Genomic DNA, 27,914 nt, shown 5'->3' with positions numbered 1-27,914 from the left:
TTAGGGAGATTAGATGGTATTAGGAAATAAACAGCACACTGTCCCAAAGGTTTTTTTTTTCCAGAAAGCAACTGGACTTTCTTTTCTTGAAATCATTTCGCTTCATACCCAAAAAGCATCCTCAGTTCTGACTGAATGATGGGGAATTAGAGAGCCAAAGCTAACAACCAGATGGCTGCAATATAATGTCAATATAATGTCAAGTAATATGCCCATAGAGCAAACAGAACTCTGAGGCAGGTACAGTAGGTTCCACAAAGAATAGTTTTGTTGGACATATCATATTGGCACAATCTGGTCAAAACCGACTCTGAATGTTCCCACGGTTTTCACCCAATTAAAAGTAAAAGTTTCCCCCTTTTTTTCAAACGATCAGTAACATGGTCCAATCAGGGTGCCATCCAATTCCCTGGTGACTTCACACACACCCCTTTCATCCGGCCAAACGTAGAAATGTCCTTGGTTCTCAGGAGAAAACATTTTGCTTTGGCTACAAAACCCCAGTTATATAAATTCCCTCCTCCCTATCCCCCAGCTCCAGTGTGGCAACACCGAAACCTCAAAATGGCCTCCGTCAGTTCAGCTTCAGGATTGACATATAAATCCTTCCATTCCCCAGCATTCAGTCAGAACCGAGGATGATTCTTGGATGAGAAGCGAAATGTCTTTAAGGAAAAAACGAACTCCAGTTGCCTTTTGGAAAAAAGAAACACACCTTTGGGACAACCATGACCTAGATCACTGTTGGCGAACCTTTTTGGCACGGAGTGCCGAAATGGGAGTTCGCAAGTGCGGGAAACCGGAAGAGCAGTTGCCCGCTGCACTTGCCGGGAAGATCTTCCGGTTTCTGGCATGCATGCAGATGTAAAGACCAGCTGGCCAGTGCATATGCGCGCACCGGAAACTGGAAGACGTGAAGACCAGCTGGCCAGCACACTGGAGCCCAGAAGAACAGGTGACAGAGCACATGCCCAGAGAGATGGCTCTGTGTGCCACTTCCAGCACATGTTCACCTTCACTGACCTAGATGACTGAGAATCTCCATAGACAAATAACACAATGGTACAAAAATAAATTGATGTTGAAATTTAATACAATACAATAGCAGAGTTGGAAGGGACATTGGAGGTCTTCTAGTCTAACCCCCTGCCTAAGCAGGAAACCCTATACCGTTTAAGACAAATGGCTCTCCAACATCTTCTTAAAGACTTCCAGTGTTGGGGCATTCACAACTTCTAGAGGCAAGCTGTTCCACTGATTAATTGTTCTGTCAGGAAATTTCTCCTCCGTTCCAAGTTGCTTCTCTCCTTGATTAGTTTCCACCCATTGCTTCTTGTTCTACCCTCAGGTGCCTTGGAGAATAGTTTGACTCCCTCTTCTTTGTGGCAACCCCTGAGATATTGGAACACTGTTATCATGTCTCCCCTAGTCCTCCTTTTCATTAAACTAGACATACCCAGTTCCTTCAAACTGTTCTTCATATGTTTTAGTCTCCAGGCCCCTATTCATCTTTGTTGCTCTTCTCTGCACTCTTTCTAGAGTCTCCACATCTTTTCTACATCGTGGTGACCAAAACTGAATGCAGTATTCCAAGTGTGGCCTTACCAGGGCATTATAAAGTGGTATTAACGCTTCACGTGATCTTGATTCTATCCCTCTGTTGATGCAGCCTAGGACTGTGTTGGCTTTTTTGGCAGCTGCTGCACACTGCTGGCTCCTATTTAAATGGTTGTCCCCTAGGACTCCAAGATCCCTTTCACAGTTACTACTGTTGAGCAAGGCACCACCTATACTGTACCTGTGCATTCCGTTTTTGTTGCCTAAATGTAGAACCTTACTCTTTTCACCATTGAATTTCATTTTATTAGATAGTGCCCAATGTTCAAGTTTGTCAAGATCCTTCTGTATCTTTAGCCTATCTTCTGGAGTGTTGGCTATTCTTGCCAGCTTGGTGTCATCTGCAAATTTGATGAGTTCCCCATTTATTCCCTCATCCAAATCATTGAGGAAGATGTTGAAGAGTACTGGGCCCAAAGCAGAGCATGTAATAGGGGAGACAGTTTGATGTAACAGTTAACGGTAATCAGACTAGAACCAGGAAAACCTTAGTTCTAATCCTAACTTAGATTCAAAAACAGCTGGGTAACTTTGGGACAGTCACTCTCTGCCAGCCCTAAGAAGGCGGCAAGAGCAAACCGTTTTTGAAAAGGTTGTCAAGAAAACTGCAGCTGTTTGTCCAGGCAGCCACCAGACGTTAAGATTGACTTTCTACAAAAAAGAAAAATATAGAGCAGTTCATCGGAGTGATCTGTCCTTTCAGCAGGTTGTAAACGTCCAATTGCCATTCCTTTCCTGCAAAGAGATTTGGATGCTAACTTGCAAAGGTCATTCATTTTGCTGACACTCAAACTGCCTTTGTTCCCCTCTTCTAGAACTTCCATTGTTCCGGCAGCAGACATGCATAGTGTGTTTGCCAGAGGATAGTTCAAGCAGCTACTGGACGGTCTTGGTGTCACTAGCAATTCAATCTCTCACGAATGAAGGCAAATATATGTGTCCCAGGATAATGTGGCAGGATTCGATCTGGGTCATCAGGACCAGAGGTTTATCCTTCCGAAGCTTTCGGACTTGCGCTGGAGCCCATTCTCAGGGAACTTCTCTCTGGCAGAATTATTTTCTTGTAAAGAGTAAGGGAGGTGACCTTGTTAGAAATATGCAGGGAGCGACTATACTATAAGTAAGGGGAACTTAAAACATTATTCGACTCCTGGAAAACAAGATAATATTCAGAAGCAACTCAGCCAAGGGTCTAGAATAAAATGACAAAGTTGGAAGGCACCTTGGAAGTCTTCTAGTCCAGCCCCCTGCTCAGGCAGGAAACCCTATACCCATGATGGCCAACCTATGGCATGCGTGCCAGAGGTGGCACACAGAGCCCTCTCTGTGGGCATGCGTGCCATCACCAGCTTATCTTCTGGTTTCTGGCATGCACATGCGCGCTGGCCAGCTGGTCTTTGTGGGCACGGGAGCATGGCTTGAAAACCATTTTAAGGGCCTCTTTGCAGGCCATTTTTCGGGCTGTTTTCAGGTCGAAAAACAGCCTGAAAACAGCCAAAAAACCAGCCAAAAAGCAGACATGCATGCACCAGTCAGCTGGTTTTCAGATCTCCGGCACACTGGCACGCACATGCATGCACATTTGGGCACTGGGTGCGGAAAAGGTTTGCCTGGTGAGATCTTCGCTCCTAGGAATTTGAAGGAGGGGACTCTCTCCACACAGTCCCCCTGGATGTAAAGTGGGGAAGATTCCTCTCTCTTCTTCTGGAAGTCTAGCACCATCTCCTTTGTCTTGCTGATGTTCAGGTGCAAGTTGTTTTCTGAACACCATGTGGTTAATTTCTGAACCTCCCCCCTGTATGCTGCTTCGTCTCCACCTCTGCTAGAACTGAGGAAAGATTTCCTGACAGTTAGAACAATTAATCAGCAGAACAACTTGCATCCAGAAATTGTGAATTCTCCAACACTGGAAATTCTTAAGAAGAGATTGGACAACCATTTTTCTGACATGGTGTTAAGGATAATTACAGGGAACTATGATTTAAAAAATTCAATACTTAATATTACATGTAACAACTGCAGCAAGAATCATATATGCACAAAATTGGAAGAGCAAAAATATACCAACAGAGAAAAATGTGATAAAAAAAGTATTAGGAGTGCACTGAGGTGGACAGACTTACAAAAAAAAAAAAAACATAAAGGAAATTCTGATTATTACTTAGTACGGAATTTATGTTACAAATGGCTAGAGGAAAGATGCAAAGAATAAGCAAGCATTAAGGGAAGAAAGATTAAGCAATTAGAAAACAAGCAAATACTGCATAAATACATAAGGGGGGGGAGTAAGATATATTGCACCTTGCAATATATCATGATGTAATGTTACACACATATATGTATACAGGATTGTGTGTTTGTTAGTATGATTTACTCGGTTAGGGATTTTCTTTCTTTCACTGTGAGTTATTGAGATGTATTTGTGTTGTGGGGGGGTGCACTAAGCGAGACTCAGTCAATCTCATTGTACACATGTTGTACATTGACAATAAAGGTTTGAATTGAATTGAATATTTAACTCAACAGATCACACAGAACCACAAAGTTGAAAAGGAGCTCAGAGATGATGTACGCCACTGTTTCTCAACCTTGGCTATTTTAAGATGCGTGGACTTGCATGGTTAGTTATGCTCATGTTAACTCCCACATTACTCTCTTTTCAGGATACACTTTTCTTCTGAGGAGAGGCTGCCTGTCAGGCCTGCAGCCATCTTTTATTTTGGATCTTTGGCCTGCCACACTTTCTATTATTCTGCTATGCATTTTCTATTGTGGGAAAACAGGAGGGGGGATTGTAAGGAGTTACATAATATGTAGCCATAATAAAAAAATTTCTAGAAAGCCAAGGTCATCCTTTGTCTCTGCACCTGACCGGAACTGGATGGATTGAACTGCCATCATGGCAGTAGGAGATTGGACCATGTGATGGGTTTGTGGATGTGGGACAAGATCTTGAACTTTCAACTAGGTGGGGGAAACCGGGAAGCTTTGATATTCGGGTTTTCCCAGATGTGCCAACATGGCTCTCTTAATAAATTGGAACTTTGAGCAATACTTTGCCTTGGACTCTGATTTACTTTTGGATGCTATTTGGAATCCTGACATTCCATTACATGCTGGCTGGGGAATTCTGGGAGTTGTAGTCCACAGGCCTTAAAAGTGTCCAGAATTAAGAAGAACTAATTTAGGCTAACCCTTTGCCTGGTGTGGGATCTTCTAACCCACTTCTAAAACATGAGAACAAACAGTCTCTCAGTTGGCTTGTTATATTGAGCATACCTGGAAAAAAAGGCTGTCCCCGCACTGCCTCCAAAGAGCCTCTGACTTTGGCTTATTTTGGCAATATTTTTCATAGATCTGGAGATCTTCTTTCTGCAAGACAAAGGAAGTCAGTGTTGAATCATGCCAGTCAACATACCCAAAGGAGAAGCTTTCTCCCCAAATAAATGCGCCAGAATGAGCAAACCGCTTCTTTTGTAACTTTGCAACATGTCTACTGCACATTTCGTATTTTAAGAGCAAGCTTAGCTTTAGGTCTATGGGTCATACTCAGGGATGGGCTGCTATGGATTCGCTCGGGTTTTGGAGAACCTGTAGCTAATGTGATGGCCAGTTTGGAGAAACACCAAATCCCACCCCTTGCTGGCCCTGCCCACTCTGCCCCTCCCCTCCCCCCCACCAGTGGTGGGTTCCTACCGGTTCGGCGGCCTGGGTCGCTGGAACTGGCAGTGACCCAGGCCTGCCACGCCCCCAAACCTGTTCCCCAGTCGGCACCATTGGCGGCGCCATCTTGCTTTTCGTTTCTGTGCACGCGCAGGACAATTTTAATTGTAATTAACCAAGGAGAGCACAAACCTAAACTAAGGAAAAATTTCCTGACAGTCAGAACAATTAATCAACGGAACTACTTTCCTCCAGAAGTTGTGAATGCTCCATTACTGGAGGTTTTTAAGAAAAGACTGGACAACCATTTGTCTGAAATGTTAGAGGGTCTCCTGCCTGAGCAGTGGGTTGCACTAGAACAGGGGTCACCAATCTTTCGGACCTCAGGGACCACTAAATTCATAATTTTAAATCCTGCAGACCCCTAATATGATTTTTTTTAAAAAAGATAAATAGTATTTAGTGAAATATAAAAATGCAAATAATTTTTCTGAGGACCACCAAATTTTTCTCACAGACCACTGGACTAGAAGACCTCCAAGGTCCCTTCCAACTCTGCTATCCTATAATTCTCAAACCATAGGTGACTTTCCTGAAATGTTTCAGAAACAAATCCAAAACACAAAAGAAAAACAAGCACCTAGTTTCTGTCCAAGCTGAGTTGATCTTGCTGAGCAGCAGATGGAACATTTTCTTATTCCAGAGCATCACTTCTGATTGTGGAAATTATAAGGTGTTGTTTTTGCATCAGTTACATCATTCTTCACACCAGACTGACTTTTAAGAACGCACTCAGAAGCTGATGTGGCTAACTAAATGTACCCAGGAAAGGGTGAAAAGATAAAGGGACAGGAAGCTTCTGCAGCTCATGCACAGCTTAACCACAGTCCAGTGGTGGGTTGCAGCTGGAGCGTCACGGAGTTGTCACTGGATGGTAAGACGTATGCATGTGCTGCGCATGCACGCGCATGTGTTTATGTGGAGGACGCCGGGCCCCGTTGCAACCGTACCGGTTGCAATGGAATCTGGAACCCATCACTGCCACAGTCGCTTATAGAAAATTGTATACGGAGTAGGAGCCTTATCAGGCAACCTTATCTCCTTAGGTTTCTACAAATAGTTGACAGAAAGTTCTAGCCAGAGCTAGACCTGTGGCCAAACCAGACCTTGAGCTTCCTGTTCCTGTGGAAAGAGCATGTATTCTATTGGCTGTAGTCAGACTCCCATGGGGCCATGTGGAGGCATGTTTGCCTGAATCAAGTTTGGTTGAACCTTGGGCTGATGCAATGTCTCCAGGTAATTTTACAATGCAGTGAGCCCTGCTGCTAGATAGTCCTATAATGTCCTGGGGGGGGGGGGTTCATGTCTTAATCCCATCACCCTGGAGCTGAAGGTCTTTTGTTTTGTTAGATAGGCTGGCCCAGACCTTCTCAATGGGCACCAAATATCTGCTGGGGGTAGAGAGCTGAAGCTCTGAGTTTCGCTTTCCCTTAAGATTTCATTTCTCTTTTAGGGGAAATATAATATTCCGCCTTTTTAATATTTCCTAAAATACCTCATTATTTTAGGAGAGAGGTGAGTGCTAACTTTCTACTGAAGGGACTACACGGATGGGAATAGAGAATAAAATGTTACTGAGTCAAGGTTGACTCATCCTCCCATCCTTCCGAGGTGGGTAAAATGAGGACCCAGATTGTTGGGGGGCAAATATGCTGACTCTGTAAACCGCTTAGAGAGGGCTGTGAAAGCACTGTAAAGCGTTATATAAGTCTAAGTGCTATTGCTATATTGAAATCTATCACGATGTGTGCCTGCTTTGGCAAGAAGGTAGTTTACAATAAACTGCCTGCTGCTTCACTTAATGAACTCTGTCCAATTTCTGACTGTTGAGAGTGTTTCTCACATGGTGACGGTGCGGGAACATTTTCTTGTTTCTTGGAACATCATACCTGGCCAAAAGGCCAGCTCAGATAAATGAGCCGAGAAAAGCATTCCTAAAAACTTTCTGCTTCTCTCTTTCAAGAGAAGCAATAATTTCCACATGCAGGTGAGTCTCTACCTGCTGGAAACAAAGGTGTTTTTTCCAAAAGGCGACTGGACTTTCTTGGGTTTTTTTCTTTTTTGGGGGGGGGGAGGGTCTTTGAAAATATTCTGCTTCTCATCCAAGAAGCTTTTTCAGTTCACTTCTTCCAGTTGTCTTTTTGGAACAAGCGTGACCTGAATCTCCATAGCAGAGGTAGCATTCAGCCGGTTTGGACTAGGTTACCTGAACCGGTAGCGGAAATTGCAGCTGGGCCCCACCCACCTGCCCCGGCTCTATACCATCCTATTTAGGCACGTTTTTGAGGCCGAACACATGCACGGAAGGCACGTGCACAAGCAAAGCGCATGCACGGAAGGGAAGAGAGCGGGCATATGCGTGGTGAACAAAATGTGAAACCCACCGCTGCTCCATAGACACATGCCTGAAATGTTCTCCAAACAAGAAAATTTCAAGGACTCAAAAGAATAATTCTGTCTAACTTCTCATGGGAAGCAGAAAACTCATCTTGCTTGGGGAGGGGGGGGGGAAATCCTTGAATTATGGCGCTACGTGAAATCTGTAGGAGCTGACATGTCTGCCCAACCAAACTTCAATGCTTCCAAGATTATGATATCCAACAACCAAAAGTCATATAGCTTTTTAAAAGCCTTAGTTTTTACATACGAGCAACTCTCACAACCTCTGCAATATTTATGCATTCCTTCTGAGAAGGCAAGGGAAGAATTGCTTTTAAAAATTAACCTTCCCTCTCACTGTGGTGCAAATGGTTGCATCACGATTTTTGCTACATGGATTAAGAACCCATATACTGCAGTTTTAGATAAAGGCAACGTAAAACCTAATGGCCTGATTAAAGTAAAATAAAAAAGGAATTTAAATAACACATCAAGTTCTTCTGGTTAACCATGACTGTAACCTGAGCAACAGGAAAATGATAGTAAGAAATGACACACGCACACACACACACAAACACAATGTAGACCACATCCTGGTCTTGATTCAAACGGATTCATCAATCAAGTACCACATTGTTCTATTTTCAAAGTTCTTTTTTCATGGATAAATCATAAATTGCTTTGTAAAATCTTTTGACTTTAAACATTTGTGAAATGTACAATTATAGTTCAGATGGTTATTCTTTGCCAGGATTTCTTTTTAACCAAGTGGATATTTGCTTTTCAAATCAATTAGGTGTAGTCAGTGGTGGGATTCAATTTTGTTTTACTACCGGTTCTGTGGCCGTGGCTTGGTGGGAGTGGTGTGGCTTGGTGGGCATGGCAGGGGAAGGATACTGTAAAATCTTCATTCCCTCCCCACTCCAGGAGAAGGATACTGCAAAATCCCCATTCCTTCCCAAACAGCTGGGACTCAGGAAGCAGAGAATAGATGGGGGCAGGGCCAGTCAGAGATGGTATTTACCGGTTTTCCGGACTACTCAAATTTTCCACTACCAGTTCTCCAGAACAGGTTAGAACTTGTTGAATACCACCTCTGGGTGTAGTACTGTAGTTAGAGCAGCTGAACATAAACTGGCATACTCCAGATATGTGACAAGAAAACTGGCAGGATACTTCATCCATTCCAATTTTAACATCCTTGGATTTATTTTTACTGAAGAAATTAAATTCTCGAATGTATACACCTTCGGTAACTCAATACAGAAGTTAACTTGGAAAACATATGCTCAAGTATTCCAAAAAGCACTTTTAAGAATCAAAATTGTGAGACCAAATGTACTGATAAGCAGACAATAATAGTCAAGAAATCAGGATTTAGAGCAGGGGTTTTCATACTTCAACTCCCAGAATTCCCCAGCCACAATGGGAGTTGAATTCCACACATTTTAAAATGGCCAAGTTTAAAAAAATATTGATTTAATTGATCTTGAGTACTCTATTAAGGGATAATCAAATGGGATTACTGATTCTGTAATAACAATAGAAGATAGAAAATATTTTAAATAATAATTACAGTATCTTGTTCCCCCCCCCCCCACTTTATTGCAAAATATTGATTTGCATCGATTGGAAGAAAAGTTGAAAGATTCCTTCACTAAACAAGGGATCGCATCCTCCCACATACATCCCTGCGGCCAATTCGCTCACACAGAGAGGGACTTCTCCTGGTGCCGTCCACTAGGCAATGCCAACGGGCGACACCAAGGAGTAGGGCCTTCTCTGTGATGGGCCCAACCCTCTGGAATGACCTCCCCCCCGACATTAGAACCACTACTGACCTCTGCTCCTTCCGGCAAAAATTGAAGACTCACCTGTTCCAACTAGCAGGCCTGGCATAATCACAACTGTCCCTCCTGGCAAATGTACTATCAACTGGTTATTTTAGGGGTATTGTTTTTAATTCATTGTGTGTGTTTTAGGGGTTTAAAAACTTATATTTATATATACTGGCTTTGTACAGTTCTTTTAATTCCATTTTTACCCTCCTCCATTCCAACTGTACATATTCAACTTTTTATTGTATTTTGATATATTTTGCATGGACTGTACACCGCCCCGAGTCCCTTTTGGGAGAGGGGGCGGTCTAGAAGCACGGTAAAATAAATAAATAAATAATAAATAACTTTTCTATTGAAGTTGTTTAGAGATAGCAGTAGAAAGTAGACTTACCGGTATATATTGCTGCATAATGTTTTATAGCACTCTCTGAGTAGTTTATAGTGTCAGCATATTTTCCCCAACAATCTGGATCCTTATTTTACCGAGTTCAGAGGATGGAAGTCTGAGTCAAGCATTTATGTGGTGGACGCCGGGCCTCGTTGCACCGTACCAGTTGCACTCAGATCCGGAATCCACCACTGCTGCAAATGTCCATAAATGCAGGCCAAGTGTTAAACACCCACGACTGTGGGGGTAGCCCAAACATTGGAAGTTTGAATCTGGGTTCTAAGTCCCTTTTTCCGGGTCCGTCGTAAGTTGGAACGGTCACTAAGCAATTGTAAATCAAGGCAGTAAGAAAAGCCATGGAGTGGTGGCAGGTGGGGAGGTGAAAGATGGAAATGGAAAGATGTGGGACAACAAAAACTCTAGCATCCTCCTGCCAACTAACTGGAAGGAAGGAAGGTGATCTTTTAATGTTTTGGGTTATTTGTTAACTGCCCAAGCAGGTTTCTTAACCTCACATGGCTTCCCATTTGTTTGCCCACTAAAAGCCCAGCCTAAGAAGAACAATAGATGCAAAAGGAAGTCGGTCAGAACACTGTCAAGAAACCAGATTAAAAGAAACAGTGCGATTCACTTACCCTTTTTAAAAAGCACCGACCCAAAAGCTCGGGTTTTTCTATGCAGTTTTCCAGGTCTTTGAGGAAGATTCTAGAAGGGACACAAAACAAAAGCGAAAGTTTAAAAGCGACTCTTCCGGTGAGTCTCCCCCTGAATTTAATCTACAAGCTCCCCTAGCAAGTTAGATTAAAGGAGGTCTGCGGGGTATAATTTCAATAATTTCTGGACCGCTTTGGAAGATATATATATATATAGGCGGGCCTTGTTTAGAAAACACAATTGCTTCAGCGAAATGGCCACTAAGCAAAGTCTGAGGAAGACAGAGATGCTGTTTAAGATTGTTGATTGCTGCTCTCATTTAGATAAAGTTCTATGGCCGTGATGGAGAACCTATGGCACGAGTGCCAGAGGTGGCACGCAGAGCCCTCTCTGTGGATATGTGCACCATCGCCGGTTGTTATTCTGGTTTCCGAGGCGTATGGTTTCCAGCTGGTCTTTGCGAGCACCCGAGTGCCAGAAAACAGCCTGAAAAATGGCCAAAACCAGCCTGTTTTTAGGGCCTTTTTCAGACAGTTTTTAGCCCGAAAACAGCTGAAACATGGCCCAAACACAGCGTGAAAATGGCCCCAAAACAGGCACACATGCGCCAGCCAGCTGATCTTCATGTTTCCGGTGCTCCTGAAGGCACACGCACAAATGTTCCGGTTTGGGTGCTCGGTGGTGAAAAGGTTCGCCATCACTGTTCTATGGGGTCCTTGGTTGTTTTCGTGCAGATGTTTCATTACCAAACTAGGTAACATCATCAGTGCACCTGAGCTACAAATATTCTTTTCAGCAGGTCAAGTTTTCAAGTGCAGCAACGCCAGCCTTATTCTCACTCCAGAGTACATTGTTGGCAGGCCAGAAATGTAGTCATGTGTGTGCACACTGGTTGTAAAATGATGTATTGTTTTATATTTTATTTAGTTTTAAACTAGATATGGTTGCAGAAGGGAACCCAGGAGCTAAAAGTTGGAAAGTCATGATGACCGCATGTCGATGTTGCGTCCAATCCATGTGAGTTTTAAAATATTCAGATATATTACCGTATTTTTGGAGTATAAGACGCACCTTTCGCCCCCCCGCAAAAAAAGAGGGTGAAAAATCTGGATGCGTCTTATACACTGAATACAGCATTTTTCGCCTCCCGAAACCCCACCCTGTGCATCCCTTTTCGCAAAAATGGACCCGCAGAGGGTTTGGGAAGCCTGTAAAATGCTCCTGGGGGCTGGGGAGGTCAAAAATGAACAAAAAACAGGCTTTTTTTGCTTGTTTTTCACCCCCCCCCCAAGCCCCCAGGAGCACTCTACAAGCCTCCCAAAGCCTATGCATGCATTTTCACAAAAAACAAGCAGCGAAGAGGGTTTGGGAACAGAGTGCAAAATCTATATTTTTTAACTTGCCTCTTCAAAAGCGTGGTGTTTCTTATACTCCGGTGCGTCTTATACTCCAAAAAATACGGTCTTTCCTTATATTAAAAATATTGCAGGGAGTCAGTTGTTGCGATCCATGGCTTGCAGTCAGTGTCATTAGTTTAGAACTGATGTTTTAATGCAGGGGCAAAGGTGTTATTATGCCAGTTTGGACCCGTTCACCTGAACCAGTAGTGGAAATCGCAAGTGGGCCTGCCCCCCTCGGCTCTATGCCGTCCCATTTAGACATGTTTTCAAGCCAAAGCATGTGCATGTAAGGCTGAGTGCATGTGCGAATGGGGCGCATGCGCTCACATTTGCGAACTGCTAGGGAAGGTAAGTGAATACCATCCCTGGGCAGGGGTGTCAAACTCAAGGTCTGGGAGCTGGAGCTGGCCAGCAGGGTGCCAGAGAAAACGGAGCTAGGGAGAGCTGCACACAGCATTCCTGAGCTCTGTTTTTAGCAATAGCAGACTTATATACCGCTTCACAGTGCTTTACAGCCCTCTCTAAGCAGTTTACAGAGTCAGCATCTTGACCCCAACAATCTGGGTCCTCATTTTACCCACCTCGGAAGGATGGAAGGCTGAGTCAACCTTGAGCCCGGTGAGATTCGAACTGCCAAACTGCTGGCAGCCGGTGATCAGCAGAAGTAGCCTGAAGTACTGCACTCTAACCACTACATCGCCGTGGCTCTGTTTTTGCTTGCAGAGGGTTGCAGGAGGCTGTCACAGCCGAAAACGGAACTTGCAAGGGCTGCCCGCAGCCCTCCCAAGCTCCATTTTTATTGGCAGAGGGTTGCAGGAGGCTGTCGCAGCCAAAAACGGAACTCGGGAGCCCGTTTTTGCTGCTATAGTGCTCGGGCTACCACAGGTGCCCCCAACATGAATGACATCGAGCTGGCTACAATCCACCCTGGCCATGCCCACCCATGCCCCCAAGGTCAAAGACAACCTTGATGCAGCCCTCAATGAAATTGAGTTTGACACCCCTGTTTTATGGCCTCTAAAAGACACGTCCTTTAAAGAAACACTTTATAGCTGCATTTGGAGTCCCACCACATACCTGTTGTGAAATTCATAGATTTCTGAGAGGTTTCCAAAAAGAATTTCTTTCTTGTTCAAAACTACAGCTGGGATCAAGTGAATTAAATCAGGGTTCTCCATTTCTGATGCATAACCCTATTTGAGAGAAAGAGAGAGAACGGTGAGAGGAGACCAAACTATGAGTAATGAGTAAAATATCAGAAGCAGAGAAGTATCTTCTACCTGCCTCTCAGGTCAGTTTCTCCATTCTAAGATTGCTTAGGAAATGTTAAATCTGGCCCTTCCCTCTGAACACAAAGAAGATAAATTCTGCACCAAAGGAATACAGATTTTGCAACTCAACATGTGAATTCCACCACCTGGGCTCATTTCATGCTATAAGCAAATTTGTCTGGTTTTCTCATTTTTCATCATGTAGTCCCTATCAACCTACTGTTTTTGAAGTCCAGACATTTCTAAAGGTAAAGATAAAGTTTCCCCTTGCACATATATGCTAATCGTTCCCGACTCTAGGGACGGTGCTCATCTCTGCTTCAAAGCCGAAGAACAGCGCTGTCTGAAGAAATCTCCGTGGTCATGTGGCCGGCATGACTAAACGCCGAAGGCGCACGGAACGCTGTTACCTTCCCACCAAAGGTGGTCCCTATTTTTCTACTTGCATTTTTACATGCTTTTGACCTACATGCTAGGTTGGCAGAAGCTGGGACAAATAACGGGAGCTCACTCCATTATGTGGCACTAGGGATTCGAACCACTGACCTTACTGATTGACAAGCTCAGCATCTTAGCCACTGAGCCCTTATTCCCTAGGTCAGCCTTAACGTCAGCAATTTTCAGATGTGTGGACTTCAACTCCCAGAATTCAGTCGTTTAATCTGGGGCACCAGAACTGTCGAATTCCATGAATAAACGCATCTACTCAACATGTTTATTTTAAAGTTCTGAAGCAGAGGTTGTCCTAATCATGTTTGGGACTTGAGCCTTTGCAAAAGCAAAGAATCATGCGATAGATGAGAGGATAAATGCATGAACATTTGAGGTGCCAATTTTAAAAAGCAAGTATGTAAGTCTACATACTTTCATCAGTAAAATCAGATACCGTGTTTCCCCAAAAATAAGACAGGGTCTTATTTTCTTTTGACACCCCCCCTCCCCAAATAAGCAATTGGCCTTATTTTCAGGGTGGTGTTATTATTTTTGAGGTGCAGGAGGCAGCAAGCGTGGTCACCTCATGGCTGCTGCTGTGTTGCAATATTTTCAGGGAGGGCTTATTTTAGTGCATGTGCTCAAAAACCCGATTGGGCTTATTATCCGGGGAGGTCTTATTTTCAGGGAAACAGGGTAGTTGTTACTGAAGCTTCTGAGCAAAAGGAAGACAGCTGGTAAAAATCTTTGCACTGTCTTTGACCTCAGCTTCAACGCTCATGTTTTGAAAGATACTCGACATACCTCAATTATGCTCTGAAGTTCCTCTACGTAAGCACGTTCAGTTTCTATCAGTTCATTTATGATATGGCTGTGGAAACGAAAGAGAGGGAGGGAGGGGGAGGGAGAGAGGGAGGGAGAGAGAGGGAGGCAGAGGGGGTGGGAGGGAGAGAGAGGGACACAGAGAGAGGGACACAGAGAGAGAAGGGAGGAGGGGGAGAGGGAGGGGAAGGGAGAGAGAGGGGGGAAGGAGAGAGAGGAGGAAAGGAGGGAGAGAGAGGGGGAGGAAGGGGGAGGGAGAGAGAGGGGGTGGGAGGGGAGATAGAGAAGGGGAGGCAGAAGGAGGGAGAGAGAGGGGAGAGGGAGGGAGAGAGAGGGGGACAGAGAGAGAGGGGAGAAGGGGGAGGGAGAGGGGGAGGGAGAGGGAGGGACAGAGAGAGGGGGGATGGAGAGAGAGGGGGAGGGAGAGAGGGAGGACAGAGAGAGAAAAAGAGAGGGACAGAGAGAGAGGGACAGAGAGAGGGGGAGAGGGAGGGGAGGGAGGGAGGGGAGAGAGAGTCAGTCAATATTTGTAAAGAGCATTGTAATGAGATACCAAAGCCATAAATGAGACAATGTGCCTGAATATTCAGATTTATTATTTATTAAGAACATTTACAGGCAGTCTTCAACTGACAAAAGTTCATTTAGTGACTGTTCAAAGTTATGGCAGCACTGAAAAAAAAGACTTATGACCATTTTTCACACTTATGACCATTGTATCATCCGCATGGTCACACGATTGACATTGGTTCGCTTTACAACAGACTCATATCTTTGAGGGTTGCTGTGTCCCACAGTCACCTGGTCCCCTTTTGCGACCTTCTAACAAGAAGAATCAATGGGGAGAGCAGATTCACTTAACAACCGTGTTTCTCATCCAAGAAGCGTAATGATTCCCTTCAGGAAGGAGGCAAGGAGGGTCGTAAAATTGGGGCAAAACTCGCTTAACAAATTTCTCACTTAGCAGCAACATAAATGTTGGGCTCAATTGCAGTCGTAAGTTGAGGACTGCCTGTATATGGCCAATCAACTCACTCCTGGTGATTCTCGGGGGCAAAGAAACAAAACCCCGAATGCAAAACTCAATAAGCCTTTATCCCCCTGGTGACAACATTCAAGCCAACCACTTGATGGGCTCCATTATTACCCTGCTGGCAATACTATGTCTTTGGAGTCTTTCTTTCTTTCTTTCTTTTTCTTTCTTTCTTTCTTTCTTTCTTTCTTTCTTTCTTTCTTTCTTTCTTTCTTTCTTTCTTTCTTTCTTTCTTTCTTTCTTTCTTTCTTTCTTTCTTTCTTTCTTTCTTTCTTTCTTTCTTTCTTTCTTTCTTTCTTTCTTTTTCTTTTTTCTTTCTTTCTTCTTTCTTTCTTTCTTTCTTTCTTCCTTCCTCCCTCCCTCCCTCCCTCCCTCCCTCCCTCTCTCTTTCTTTCTTTCTTTCTTTCTTTCTATTTTATTTTTTAGTATAATAATTCCATCTTCCATTAAATAGTGTGTCGTCTGGGTACAAATATCTTTGTGCAGTAATGGTCAGCATTTACAACAGTATTCATTATAATGAGCCACGGTGGCGCAATGGTTAGAGTGCAATACTACAGGTTACTTCTGTTGACTGCCGGCTGCCTGAAATTTGGCAGTTCGAATCTCACCAGGCTCCAGGTTGACTCAGCCTTCCATTCTTCCCAGGCGGGTAAAATGAGGACCTAGAAGATTGTTGGGGGCAAATATGCTGACTCTGTAAAACCGCTTAGAGAGGGCTGCAAAAGCACTGCGAAGTAGTATATAAGTGCCATTGCTATTGATCTTGATTCTCTGATCTTACAGTACTAATCTTGAACCTAATAAACATACAGTATTCATTTCTCCCTCTTAGAATATCTTCTAATAAGAATGTAATAATAATATTACACATAATAATCCTAGTGTTTACGTCTCTTTCTTAACATATTTTATATATTTCACTGATTTTCTTCCCCCCCCTATTTCTAACTCCTGTTTTTATTCTCTAACCATCGATAAAATAATTCCCATGTCATGTAATACTAGGTTTGTTCTTTCTCCTTCATTGCAAGTGTTAATCTGTTCATTTCTGCCCTTTCTAATATTTTTCTAATCACATTGTATACAAATACAATTCTATTTCTTCAATTGTATTTCTTCAATTGTATACAAATATAATTCTAGCTGCAGTTAATAGTCGTTAGAGTCTTTCAAAAGAGGGGGGGGATTTTATTTTTGCAGGGATGATTGCCTGCAATTTGGCGATTCAAATCTCCCCAGGCTCAAGGTTGACTCAGCCTTCCAACCTTCTGAGGTGGGTAAAATGAGGACCCAGATTGTTGGGGGCAATAGGCTGACTCTGTAAACCACTTAGAGAGGGCTGTAAAAGCTCTGTGAAGTGTAAGGTAAGTCTTGCTATTGCTATCCCCTGCCTCCCTGCTCTGGTGGGACGGGTAGATATAATTGGGGAAAAACAATCTTTCAAACAGGCCAGGTAGGGATTTGAAGACAATGAAGTGCAGAATCCAGAAGGCATTGTTATGAATTAGTATGACATTATAATATAAGCAAACGATAAAGCTCAGAGGCCACAATTCTAAATTTAAAAAATGTGGTTCGTGCAATAGAACAAGAGTAAGCTGAAGAAGCGTTATGATAAAAAATAAATAAAATGTAAATAATAATCATTTAAAATAATGACTAAATAAATTAAAAAGGGGAAAAAAACCCAAATAAGATCAAAAGGTAGACTGGATTGTCTTTTTCCATGGTCAGTTTGTTTCTCTGTTTGTAAGGTGTGCAAATATTGTCATGTTTTTATAAGCTCCTAGGCAATCTTGTGACCTCTTGGCTCATCCTTTAAGACAGGGGTGTCCAAACTTGGCAACTTTAAGACTTGTGGACTTCAACTCCCAGAATTCCCCAGCTGGCTTGGACACCCCTGCTTTAAGAAAAAGAAGGTGCAATCTGATGTGGCCAAAAGGAATATTAAATTTTAGACCGACTATATTTGTCACACTAGTGCTGACTGTCTGTGATCAAAGAAGAGTAAACGTCATAAATAGAAAAATAATTCCAGTGGCAAAGGAATTTCAATAATTAAGTCAGTATTTATTTACCTGAACAGGTAAGAGAACGACCACTGACATTCAAAAAAAAAACAACAGTGGGAGTGATGTGACTCCAACTTTCTGCAAGATTTCTTTGCTTTTGGGTAGTTGTCAGTGTGTGTCAAAAATCACAAACGTGCAAGAAATATATAGATCAGCGATAGCGAACCTTTTTTGGCTCGCATGCCATAAGTGGGGGGAGTGCAGGGGGGGTTGTGTGCAGGCGTGCCGCAGCCATAATGCAATGCGCGACCACCCAGTGCGCATGCACACACTACAGGCGCGACCGCCCCCATTTTTGCATGCTTTTTTCGCCCTCCCCAGGCTCCAGAGGCTTTATAGGAGCATGGGGAGGGCGAAAACAGCCTCCGCCGCCTCCCCGGAGCCCTCCGCAGGCTTCAGGGACCTTCAAGAGGCTTCCCTGAAGCCTCCAGAGCAGTCAGAACGACCCTCCAAGCAAACAGGAAGTGCATTCCCAAACTTCCGGTTTGCCCGTAGGGCCGGTTTTTTGCGCTCTGAAGGCTTCAGGGAAGCTCATGAAGCCTCCGGAAGGCCTCTGGGGGGGGGGGGGAGGCTCTTTTCGCCCTCCCCAGGCTTCTATAAGCCTCTGGAGCCTGGTGAGGGCGAAAAATGGCTTTAAAAAAGGGTGAACTCAGCTGACCAGCGCGCGCTGGTCAACTGACAAGGCAGCTACTTGCGTGCCCTGACAAATGGCTCCACGTGCCACCTGTGGCACGCGTGCCATAGGTTCACCATCACTGATATAGATTGTCAGAGCTGGAAGCCATCTTTTACATTGGACCTACATTTTCTACTGTGGGAAAATGGGAGGGGGGAATTATATGGGGTATGGGAGATATATAGTCAAAATAACATTCTTTTCTCAGAGAGTCAAGGCCACCTTGGCCTGCACCTGGAGTGGTGTGACTGAGAGGCATCTGCAGTTTTGGATGGTGCCTGATTGGACCATGTGACGGACATGTGGCTGCTGGGCAGGGACCTGAACTTTCATTTGGGTGGGAAAAACCTGGAAGCTTTCAGATTCGGGTTTTCCCAGATGTGCCAATATGACATCTCTAATAAAATGGAACTTTGAGGAAACTCAAGCCTTGGAGTCTTCTTTCAATACAATACAATCCAATAGCAGAGTTGGAAGGGACCTTGGAGGTCTTCTAGTCCAACCCACTGCCTAGGCAGGAAACCCTATACCATTTCAGACAAATGGCTATCTAACATCTTCTTAAAGACTCCCAGTGTTGGGGTATTCACAACTTCTGGAGGCAAGCTGTTCCACTGATTAATCTCCTCAGTTCTAAGTTGCTTCTCTCCTTGATTAGTTCTAAGTTGCTTCTCTCCTTGGATTAGTTTCCACCCATTGCTTCTTGTTCTACCCTCAGGTGCCTTGGAGAATAGCTTGACTCCCTCTTCTTTGTGGCAACCCCTGAGATATTGGAACACTGCTATCATGTCTCCCCTAGTCCTTCTTTTCATCAAACTAGATATACCCAGTTCCTGCAACCGTTCTTCATATGTTTTAGTCTCCAGTCCCCTAATCATCTTTGTTGCTCTTCTCTGCACTCTTTCTACAGTCTCCACATCTTTTCTACATCGCGGTGACCAAAACTGAATGCAGTACTCCAAGTGTGGCCTTCCCAAGGCATTATAAAGTGGTATTAACACTTCACGTGATCTTGATTCTCTCCCTCTGTTTATGCAGCCTAGAACTGTGTTGGCTTTTTGGGCAGCTGCTGCACACGGCTGGCTCCTATTTAAATGGTTGTCCACTAGCACTCCAAGATCCCTCTTACAGTTAGTACTATTGAGCAAGGAACCACCTATACCAGGGGTGTCCAAACTTGGGAACTTTAAGACTTGTGGACTTCAACTCCCAGAATTCCCCAGGCAGCATAATTTACTCTCTTGTAATCCCTTCCTCTGCAATCTCTCCACTTAGATCAGAGGTCTTAATTTTACAATTATCATTCCCCCTTGTTAGGGTGTAACCAACAAGTTGGGTAGACAATATATTGCACAAGGCATGTTATGTATCTTTAAGAGAGGAGCTCTGCTAATTAGTAGATTACAGCCTTTAAATTGCAGCTGATGTTGTTGCTCTCTCTCTCTCTCTCTTGATTGCTGTATGATAACTGCTGCCTAACTGTTACTACTGTTGCTACTACTTACTGTGTGTAAGTTATTTGCTACTTGTATCCAAGTTATCTTGGTAGTATTGGACTGCTTTTTCTGTGTATGACTTTTTGGCTGTGTTTATGGATTTTGCTATATTCTTCAAAAAGTAAAGATTTATTTTGTTACTTTACTATCCATTATTCAGTGTGGTTGCTTTATCTATCGCACGCTGCGTATACTTTACAGGGTTGCTCTGTTATAACCTCGACCTGGGGTTCATTGCTAGTGCTTAATCGCACCAGTTCCTAACACCCCTTACCCTTCCCTCTTCCCACCCTCCCTCCCCCCGACCTCCCAGAGCAAAATACAGGGTATAAGCATTTAACGACCATACGCAACATAAGCCAACTAATTTTAACGTGTTACTATTCTTGTGCTTTAAGTCCCCCTTTATTAAACTAACTTTGAATAAATTGTAACATTCTTTATGCCTTCATTCATAAGCTAACTGAAATTTTTTAGTCCGGTATTTGTTTTGAATATAGTCAATCCATCTTCTCCAGTCCAGCTTGCACTTCTTATCTGCGTGATCCTTCAGATACGCTGAAATTTTGGCCATCTCTGCTAAGTTTACTACTTTTAACGTCCATTCTTGGATAGTGGGCAACTCTTCCTTCTTCCAGTATTGCGCTGTGGGAACAAGGTCACCATGGTATATATGCAGATCAGTTTTCCTGATTGGAACACATATATGGAATTTGGGACTGGAATAAATTGAGTAGTAAATGCGGGTTGAGATGGATGCCCACTGGGAGGACCCAAATTAGAAAGCTGTGTTTGCAATGACAATAGCAATGCTTAGATCTTAACAGGAACTTTCAAACTGAGGAAGTTACTAGCTGCATAGGAAACAAGTGGTAAAAGCGCTTAAGCAGGTATAGCTAAAAATAACCATATTAGGCATAACGCTGTATTTTAACCAATAATAAATTACGATGCTTTTATTTCCTTATACGCTCTTAATAAAAGGGGGGTCCAGATAACGTTCTGGGCCACTCGTGTATCAAGAAACCTTGTCTGTTGTCTTCATTATGAGTTAGCCCACTCTTTGCGGGGGGGCAAACCCGCAACTGGTGACCCCGACGTGATTCTTCAGAATCAGTCTCGGACTGTCTGTACCTACTCGCCTGGAAGAGGCTGGCCTTTCGACCTGTCTGAAACACGACCGGTTTCTCGTAAGTATAGATGGAAGATTCTCTCATGGGCAAGTTTGTACATTTGCAAGAGTTGGGAGAATCAACCGAATCCTCCACTAAAATTGCCTCAAATGGAGGGAAATCTCTCCCTCGTTTGACAAAAAAGGAGTTAATTGGCCTTCTGTCTTAAATTTGGAAACAGTGTCCATAAAATTTCGACTTGGACAAAATTGGGGGAATATTTCCATGGGGCTCTTAGAGCCCCAGTCCAAATTTTGACTACGTGGCGCGTAGTCATGGAATGATTTATTATAAATTTGATAATCAGGTGCCTGCAGAAGCAATACCTCCCCCGTACGATTCTGCAATGGCTTGCGCTCATAGTAACTGCTTTATTACAAGACAGGAAACCTCAAGAAAAGCGTTATTTTAAAAGAGAGTGTAAAAATCCAAGGAGGGGCATGTCTGTAACATCTCGCCCTCTCTTTTATCAGGGATCAAAACCCTAGTACAAAATGATTTATGTGTCTCTATTTTTTCTCCCCGTCTTCCCCGAAAAGGGAGCCTGTCGTTTTAACAACAAATTTTTTCCTTTCCTCTCACCCCCCTCTTTTTCTCTGGTGAGAAGGCAGGAGGGGGGGGGCTGTGTTCTTTTCACCATTTTTTTTTCTTTTCTCTCCCTGACGTCTCAGCCTGAGAAAGGCAGGGTAAAGGGTGATATTTGATGCCTGCAATTGCAGTTTTTAATGCAACTTTGACTTTTGGAAATTTTTGATATTCTCATACCAAATTATATTTCAAAGTATTGACTCAAATTACCTTATTTAGATTGTTTGTTTTATTTTTGAAGCTGTTTTTTTTACTCTTTTATGTTTTTATGTTTGTGTGCACTTTGCATACTTAACAATTGGCACTAGAAAGACAAATTGATAATGAGGAACTTTCTCTGAAATTGGCTTATGAAAATGCTAATAGGAATTGTCAAAAGGTTCTTTAACCTATAGCAAATTGTCTCGGGGTTACTTTAGCTGATTTCCTTCAGGCTTGTCGCATCGTGGGTACAACTGACCACAAGTTGGGGGCTCTTGCTGCTGCGTTGCAACAACATGGCGCGTTTCCTGCTTCTTCTTCCTCTGCTTCTTCTTCCTCTGCACCTCCCCGCCCTACCGGAAATTGTTTTAATTGTGGGAAACCTGGTTATTTCAAGGCTTAGTGCCGTGCCCTTGGGGGCGGTGCAAACAGGAACAATCTACAAAGAAGCTCCAAACCAAAAACTGTACCTTTCCTCTGGAACTCTATGCATCTTTGCTAGCATTTCAACAATTTTCTGATTAGCCTTTTAATCTCATTTTGGATGTCTCTCAAATTATTTCTTCTATCTATGAAGCTTACCTTTCTCCTTCTATTGAACCTACCTTGTTATCCCTTTTTCTTTCTCTACAAACTTTTATTTCAAAAAGACGACACTCATTTCATGTTTCTCACATCAGAAGCCATCAGCCTTTTCAAAGGCATTTATGAAACAATTTGATCTCTCTTCAACAGAAGCGGCTGCAATCATTCAACAATGCCTCACATGCAGTCGTCAAGCACATTCAGTGCCTATGGGAGTAAATCCCAGGGGCACTGAATCCTGACAGATCTGGCAAATGGATGTCACCCAATATGCTTCATTTGCCCCGTGGAAATATCTACATGTTTCCATTAAAACATGTGATTAACCACTGCATTCGTACCTTTGCAATGTTGGGACGCCCAATTGTCCAACACACACACAATTGGCTTGCCCTGTGGTTCTCATGGCTAGGGAATTGCGGAGCGAGCTAATTAGACTCACAAACATGCCCTGAATAAATCAAAAGAGGAAAAATGCCTCGGCCTCCCAGCCCTGCAAAACAAACTCAATCCTTGTTTATTTACTTTGAATCAATTGAATTTTTCCATTTCTAATTCGACCGCTTATCAGAAGCATTTTCAACAAAAAACAAGTTTGCCTCTTCATCTGGTATATTTACACCAATTACCAGACAAATCTGAAACTATGCCTAACAAAAACAACTGGGGTGTGAACTTTATCCTCTTTTTCAAAATATTTTGAATGAACTTTACTTTTTTTCACCATTGAATTTCATTTTATTAGATAGTACCCATGTTCAAGTTTGTCAAGATTTCGTTGGGGGTGTTGATTGGAACCCTGACATAGCTTTCCACTGGAGATTAGAACTGGGTTCACACATCACATTAAACATCTTCATATCCCATTGTGATTTGGGAACAGGAAGATCTCAGAGGCAGCCACAGGTTCATTTCTGGATGTTTCCCTGTGCTTGACTCTTACACCGGGTTCACATATCACAATCAGTCATAATGAGGTTTGGTCAATTGTAGCTTGGCAGAAACCAGTCACTATGGTATCAAAGCTACAGTTTATGTCTTAAGCGAACTGGTAGTCAAATAAATTGAAGCCCACCACTGGAACACAGCAGTTGGACTTCTGGGGAATAAATGGAGAACTAATATGGCCCCGCTGAGAGCAATGGAGCAGAACTGTCAGCTGCAGTGAAATGAATGGCTCTTTGCGATTCCTCTCTGGACAAGGAGAGGACTTGAGATTGCCCACCAGTGCTCCATACAGTCGCTTCTCACAAGAAGGCTAGCAGTCTGATGAATTTAGAGGTCTAAGAGATGAGGGAAAGCCGCCTTCATCTAAAATGATGGCATTTTATGGATATTGGATTTGCATATTTTCTTTTCTAATCACTTCTGGCTAATCCCTGTTGACTGCATTTCACTTATTAGAAACCTTAACAATGATATGTTTCTTCACAGCACTAGATATGCTTCCTTCAATCCTTAGTCAATGTCAGGTGCGAGTAAACAGGAATTGAGTTCAAAGCACTAAAAATTTATTAAATGCAATCTATAGACCAAAATCTGATCTACTAATGGTCAAGGCAAACTCATGCTAGATAAGAGTCAATACAATACAATAATACAATACAATAGTAGAGTTGGAAGGGACCTTGGAGGTCTTCTAGTCCAACCCCTTGCCTAGGCAGGAAACCCTATACCATTTCAGACAAATAGCTATCCAACATCTTCTTAAAGACTTCCAGGGTTGGAGCATTCACAACTTCTGGAGGAAAGTTGTTCCACTGATTAATTGTTCTAACTGTCAGGAAATTTTTCCTCAGTTCTAAGTTGCTTCTCTCCTTGATTAGTTTCCACCCATTGCTTCTTGTTCTACCCTCAGGTGCCTTGGAGAATAGTTTGACTCCCTCTTCTTTGTGGCAACCCCTGAGATATTGGAAGACTGCTATCATGTCTCCCCTAGTCCTTCTTTGCATTAAACTAGACATACCCAGTTCCTGCAACCGTTCTTCATATGTTTTAGTCTCCAGTCCCCTGATCATCTTTGTTGCTCTTCTCTGCACTCTTTCTAGAGTCTCCACATCTTTTTTACATCGTGGCGACCAGAACTGAATGCAGTCAACAGAATTCATGGATGTCTGGACCCAGATCTCTTATGGCTATGCAAAGATTCCAAAATGATGACTTAAAAAACTACTTTGGGGGGGGGGGGAAGGAATAGACAGGAAAAGGGTAATTAGAATGTTAATTTTGGATAGTTACAAACAGTCTGTTCGATGCTGATGAATTTTGAAATAAATTTCACTGCCCCGAGTCCCCATGGGGAGAGGGGGCGGTCTATAAATTCAATAAATGAAATGAAATGAAATGTAATCCTCCTTTCCCACGAGAAAATGTTGCTCTTTTGAATTTTTAAAAAGAAAAACCAATCATTTCCTTCCCCCCACACAACTAATGCTCAGAAGGGAGACGCACTGAGATAACTAGAAAAATAACTATATGAGGCAGAAGAGGGTAATGGAGTCTTGTTTTACCAAAGATGCTTTTGTAATTTGCAGGGATTATACAGTATACGAGCTCAGAGCCCTGTCTTGGAAATCTAAAATTAACCTCAGTGGCTTTATGAGTACAGGTAGTCCTTGACTTACGACCATAATTGAGCCCAACATTTCTGTTGCTAAGCGAGAAAAGCAAGTTTTTGCCTCATTTCACAAACTTTTTTTTTTTTGCCACAGTTGTTAAGTGAATCACTGCAATGGTTAAGTTAGTATCACAGTTGTGAAGTGAATCTGGCTTCCCCATTGACTTTGCTTGTCAGAAGGTCGCAAAAGGGGATCCGATGACCCCCCCAACCGGTCTGCTTAGGACTGCAACCGTCATAAACCTCCGGGAGCTGGGCTGGGCATGGCCAGCTCGACGTCACTCATGTTGGGGGCACCTCTGGTGGCCTGAGCACTCCGCCAGTGAAACAGGCTTCTGAGCTCCATTTTCAGCTGCCACAGCCTCCTGCAACCCTCTGCTAGTGAAAACAGAGCTGGGGAGAGCCCTTCCGAGCTCCATTTTCACTGGCAGAGGGTTGCAGGACACTGTGCCAGCTGAAAATGGAGCTCAGAAGCCTGTTTTCACTGGCAGAAGCACTGCGGGCCAGTCCTTTGCTGTTTCCAGGGCTGCCCGATCTAAGTACTCCACAGGCTGGATCCGGCCCCCGGGCCTTGAGTTTGACACCTCTGATCTAACAGCTAATGGGGGGGGGAAAATGGAAGGGCTTTATGAAAAAATATTTCATTCTGGTGACACCCAGTTCTGGTCAGACTCACTTCCCTCCCCCCGTGTACAGTTCCTAGCCTATTGTGCACACAAATCGACACATGAGACATATTGTGGCGCAGCGGTTAGAGTGCAGTACTGCAGGCTACTTCTGCTGACTGCCGTCTGTCTGCAATTTGGCAGCTGAAATCTCACCAGCCTCCAGGATGACTCAGCGTTCCATCCTTCCGAGGTCGATAAAATGAGGACCCAGATTGTTGGGGACAATAAGCTGACTCTGTAAATCGCTTAGAGAGGGCTGTGAAGCACTGTGAAGCGGTATATAAGTCTAAGTGCTATTGCTATTGTAAATTAGGAAAATCTTTCATCCCTTTATTTTTGCCAAGAAGCTGGAAGGAAGGTATAAATAGAATAAGAGGTAAAGGTAAAAGTTCCCCTTGCAAATATGTGCTAGTTGTTCCCGACTCTAGGGGGCGATGCTCATCTTCGTTTCCAAGCCAAAGAGCCAACGCTGTCCAAAGACGTCTCTGTGGTCATGTGCCCGGCTTGACTAAATGCTGAAGGTGCACGGAATGCTGTTCCCTTCCCACCAAAGGGGGTTCCTATTTTTCTACTTGCATTTTTACATGCTTTCGAACTGCTAGGTTGGCAGAAGCTGGGACAAGTAACAGGAGCTCACTCCGTTACGCGGCGCTAGGGATTCAAACTGCCGGAGTGCCGACCTTTCGGATCGACAAGCTCAGCATCTTAGCCACTGAGCCATTGCGTCCCTAAATATATATACATATATACATATATACATATATACATATATACATATATACATATATACATATATACATATACACATATACACATATACACATACACACACACACACACACACACACACATATATATATATATATAGTATAGGTGAAATTAAATATTATTTTAAGGGAGTGGGGGAAACCAAGGAAACACAAGGAAATGGTTGCAGAATCCAATGCAAAATAAACCAAGACATTTACAAAACAGATAACGGGAGAAGACAGATCTTGCAGAACGTGCTGTTTGAGGAAACAAGGCCCCGAGGGGAATAGCTTTGAGCAGAGATGGAAAAACTACATGAGATGCAACACTGGCCTCTACACAACACAGCTACAAGAACAACAAACCATCCAGCAAAAGGAGTGTACAAACAATTTACACCTACAGATGAAATGATAACAGCGCACCCACTAAGAAGGGAAATGTGGAAATAGTGAGGTCTGGACCTGATGTAGAAATGAGTGTAATATTAGACAGAATTCTGTGCTTAGAAAGCCATCTGGCATCTTACAGAAACTACAGATCCTGGGGAGCACAAGATTCATGGCTTAAAATGCAGGTGCCTACAGGGATCGGTCAAAATCTGCAAGTAGACACAAAGTACATCATATTGAATGTTTATTTATTTATTTATTTATTAGCGCTTATAGACCGCCCCCTCTCCCGAAAGGGACTCGGGGCGGTGTACAGTCCATATCAGAAATACATCATGAATAACTATAAAATTTAGACAATTAAAATTATTAAGTAAATAGATAAATAAGTAAGAGGAGGATAAAAAGATTTACAGAACTGTACTGCTAAGTAAATAATTTAAAATTTAAAAATTTAAAACCCCAACAAGTATCCTATATAATTAAATTTAAAAGAACAATCTCCCTAAAAAACCAGTAAGAAATATGTTTGCCAGGAGGTAGACGTTATAATTATGCCAGGCCAGCCAGTTGGAACAGGTGTGTCTTCAATTTCTGTCGGAAGGAGCGGAAGTCGGTGGTGGTTCTAATGTCGGGGGGGAGGTCATTCCAGAGGGTTGGGCCCATCACAGAGAAGGCCCTACTCCTTGGTGTCGCCCGTTGGCATTGCCTAGTGGACGGCACCAGGAGAAGCCCCTCCCTGTGAGAGCGAATTGGCCGCAGGGATGTGTGTGGGAGGATGCGATCCCGCAGGTAGCTAGGTCCTGTGCCATGGAGCACTTTAAAGATGGTGGTCAAAACCTTGAAACGCACCCGAAAAACCACAGGCAGCCAGTGCAGCTCGCGCAGGAGCGGTGTTACGTGAGAGTACCTGGTACTCCCCATGACTGCCCGCGCGGCTGCATTCTGGACTAGCTGCAGTCTTCGGGCGCGTCCCAAGGGAAGCCCCATGTAGAGAGCATTACAGTAGTCCAGGCGAGACGTCACCAGTGCATGAGTGACCGTGCGTAGGGCATCCCGGTCCAGAAGGGGGCGCAATTGGCGCACCAGGCGAACCTGGTGGAACGCCCCCCTTGCCACGGCTGCCACATGGTC

The 27,914-nt window shown here is 43.5% G+C and overlaps 1 protein-coding gene across 6 annotated transcripts in view; it reads right to left on the bottom strand.

Moving 5' to 3' along the window:
• Positions 1-27,914, bottom strand: part of MCF2L2 (MCF.2 cell line derived transforming sequence-like 2) — a 251,079-nt gene that overhangs the window by 50,303 nt on the left and 172,862 nt on the right. For all 6 annotated transcript variants that reach the window (XM_081955551.1, XM_081955550.1, XM_081955548.1 and 3 more), the window contains exons 16-19: positions 14,510-14,576; positions 13,080-13,195; positions 10,584-10,653; positions 4,897-4,989 (exon numbers count right to left, since the gene is read on the bottom strand). In XM_081955551.1, coding sequence (XP_081811677.1) covers positions 4,897-4,989; positions 10,584-10,653; positions 13,080-13,195; positions 14,510-14,576 — 346 coding nt within the window. The remainder of the gene's footprint in view (positions 1-4,896; positions 4,990-10,583; positions 10,654-13,079; positions 13,196-14,509; positions 14,577-27,914) is intronic.

This window comes from Natrix helvetica, assembly GCF_964273705.1.
Source record: "Natrix helvetica genome assembly, chromosome: 5".
In the NCBI taxonomy this organism is placed as follows: Eukaryota; Metazoa; Chordata; class Lepidosauria; order Squamata; family Natricidae; genus Natrix; species Natrix helvetica.
The sequence above is the reverse complement of the archived record's forward strand: the minus strand, read 5'-3'. Positions and strand labels throughout refer to the sequence as shown.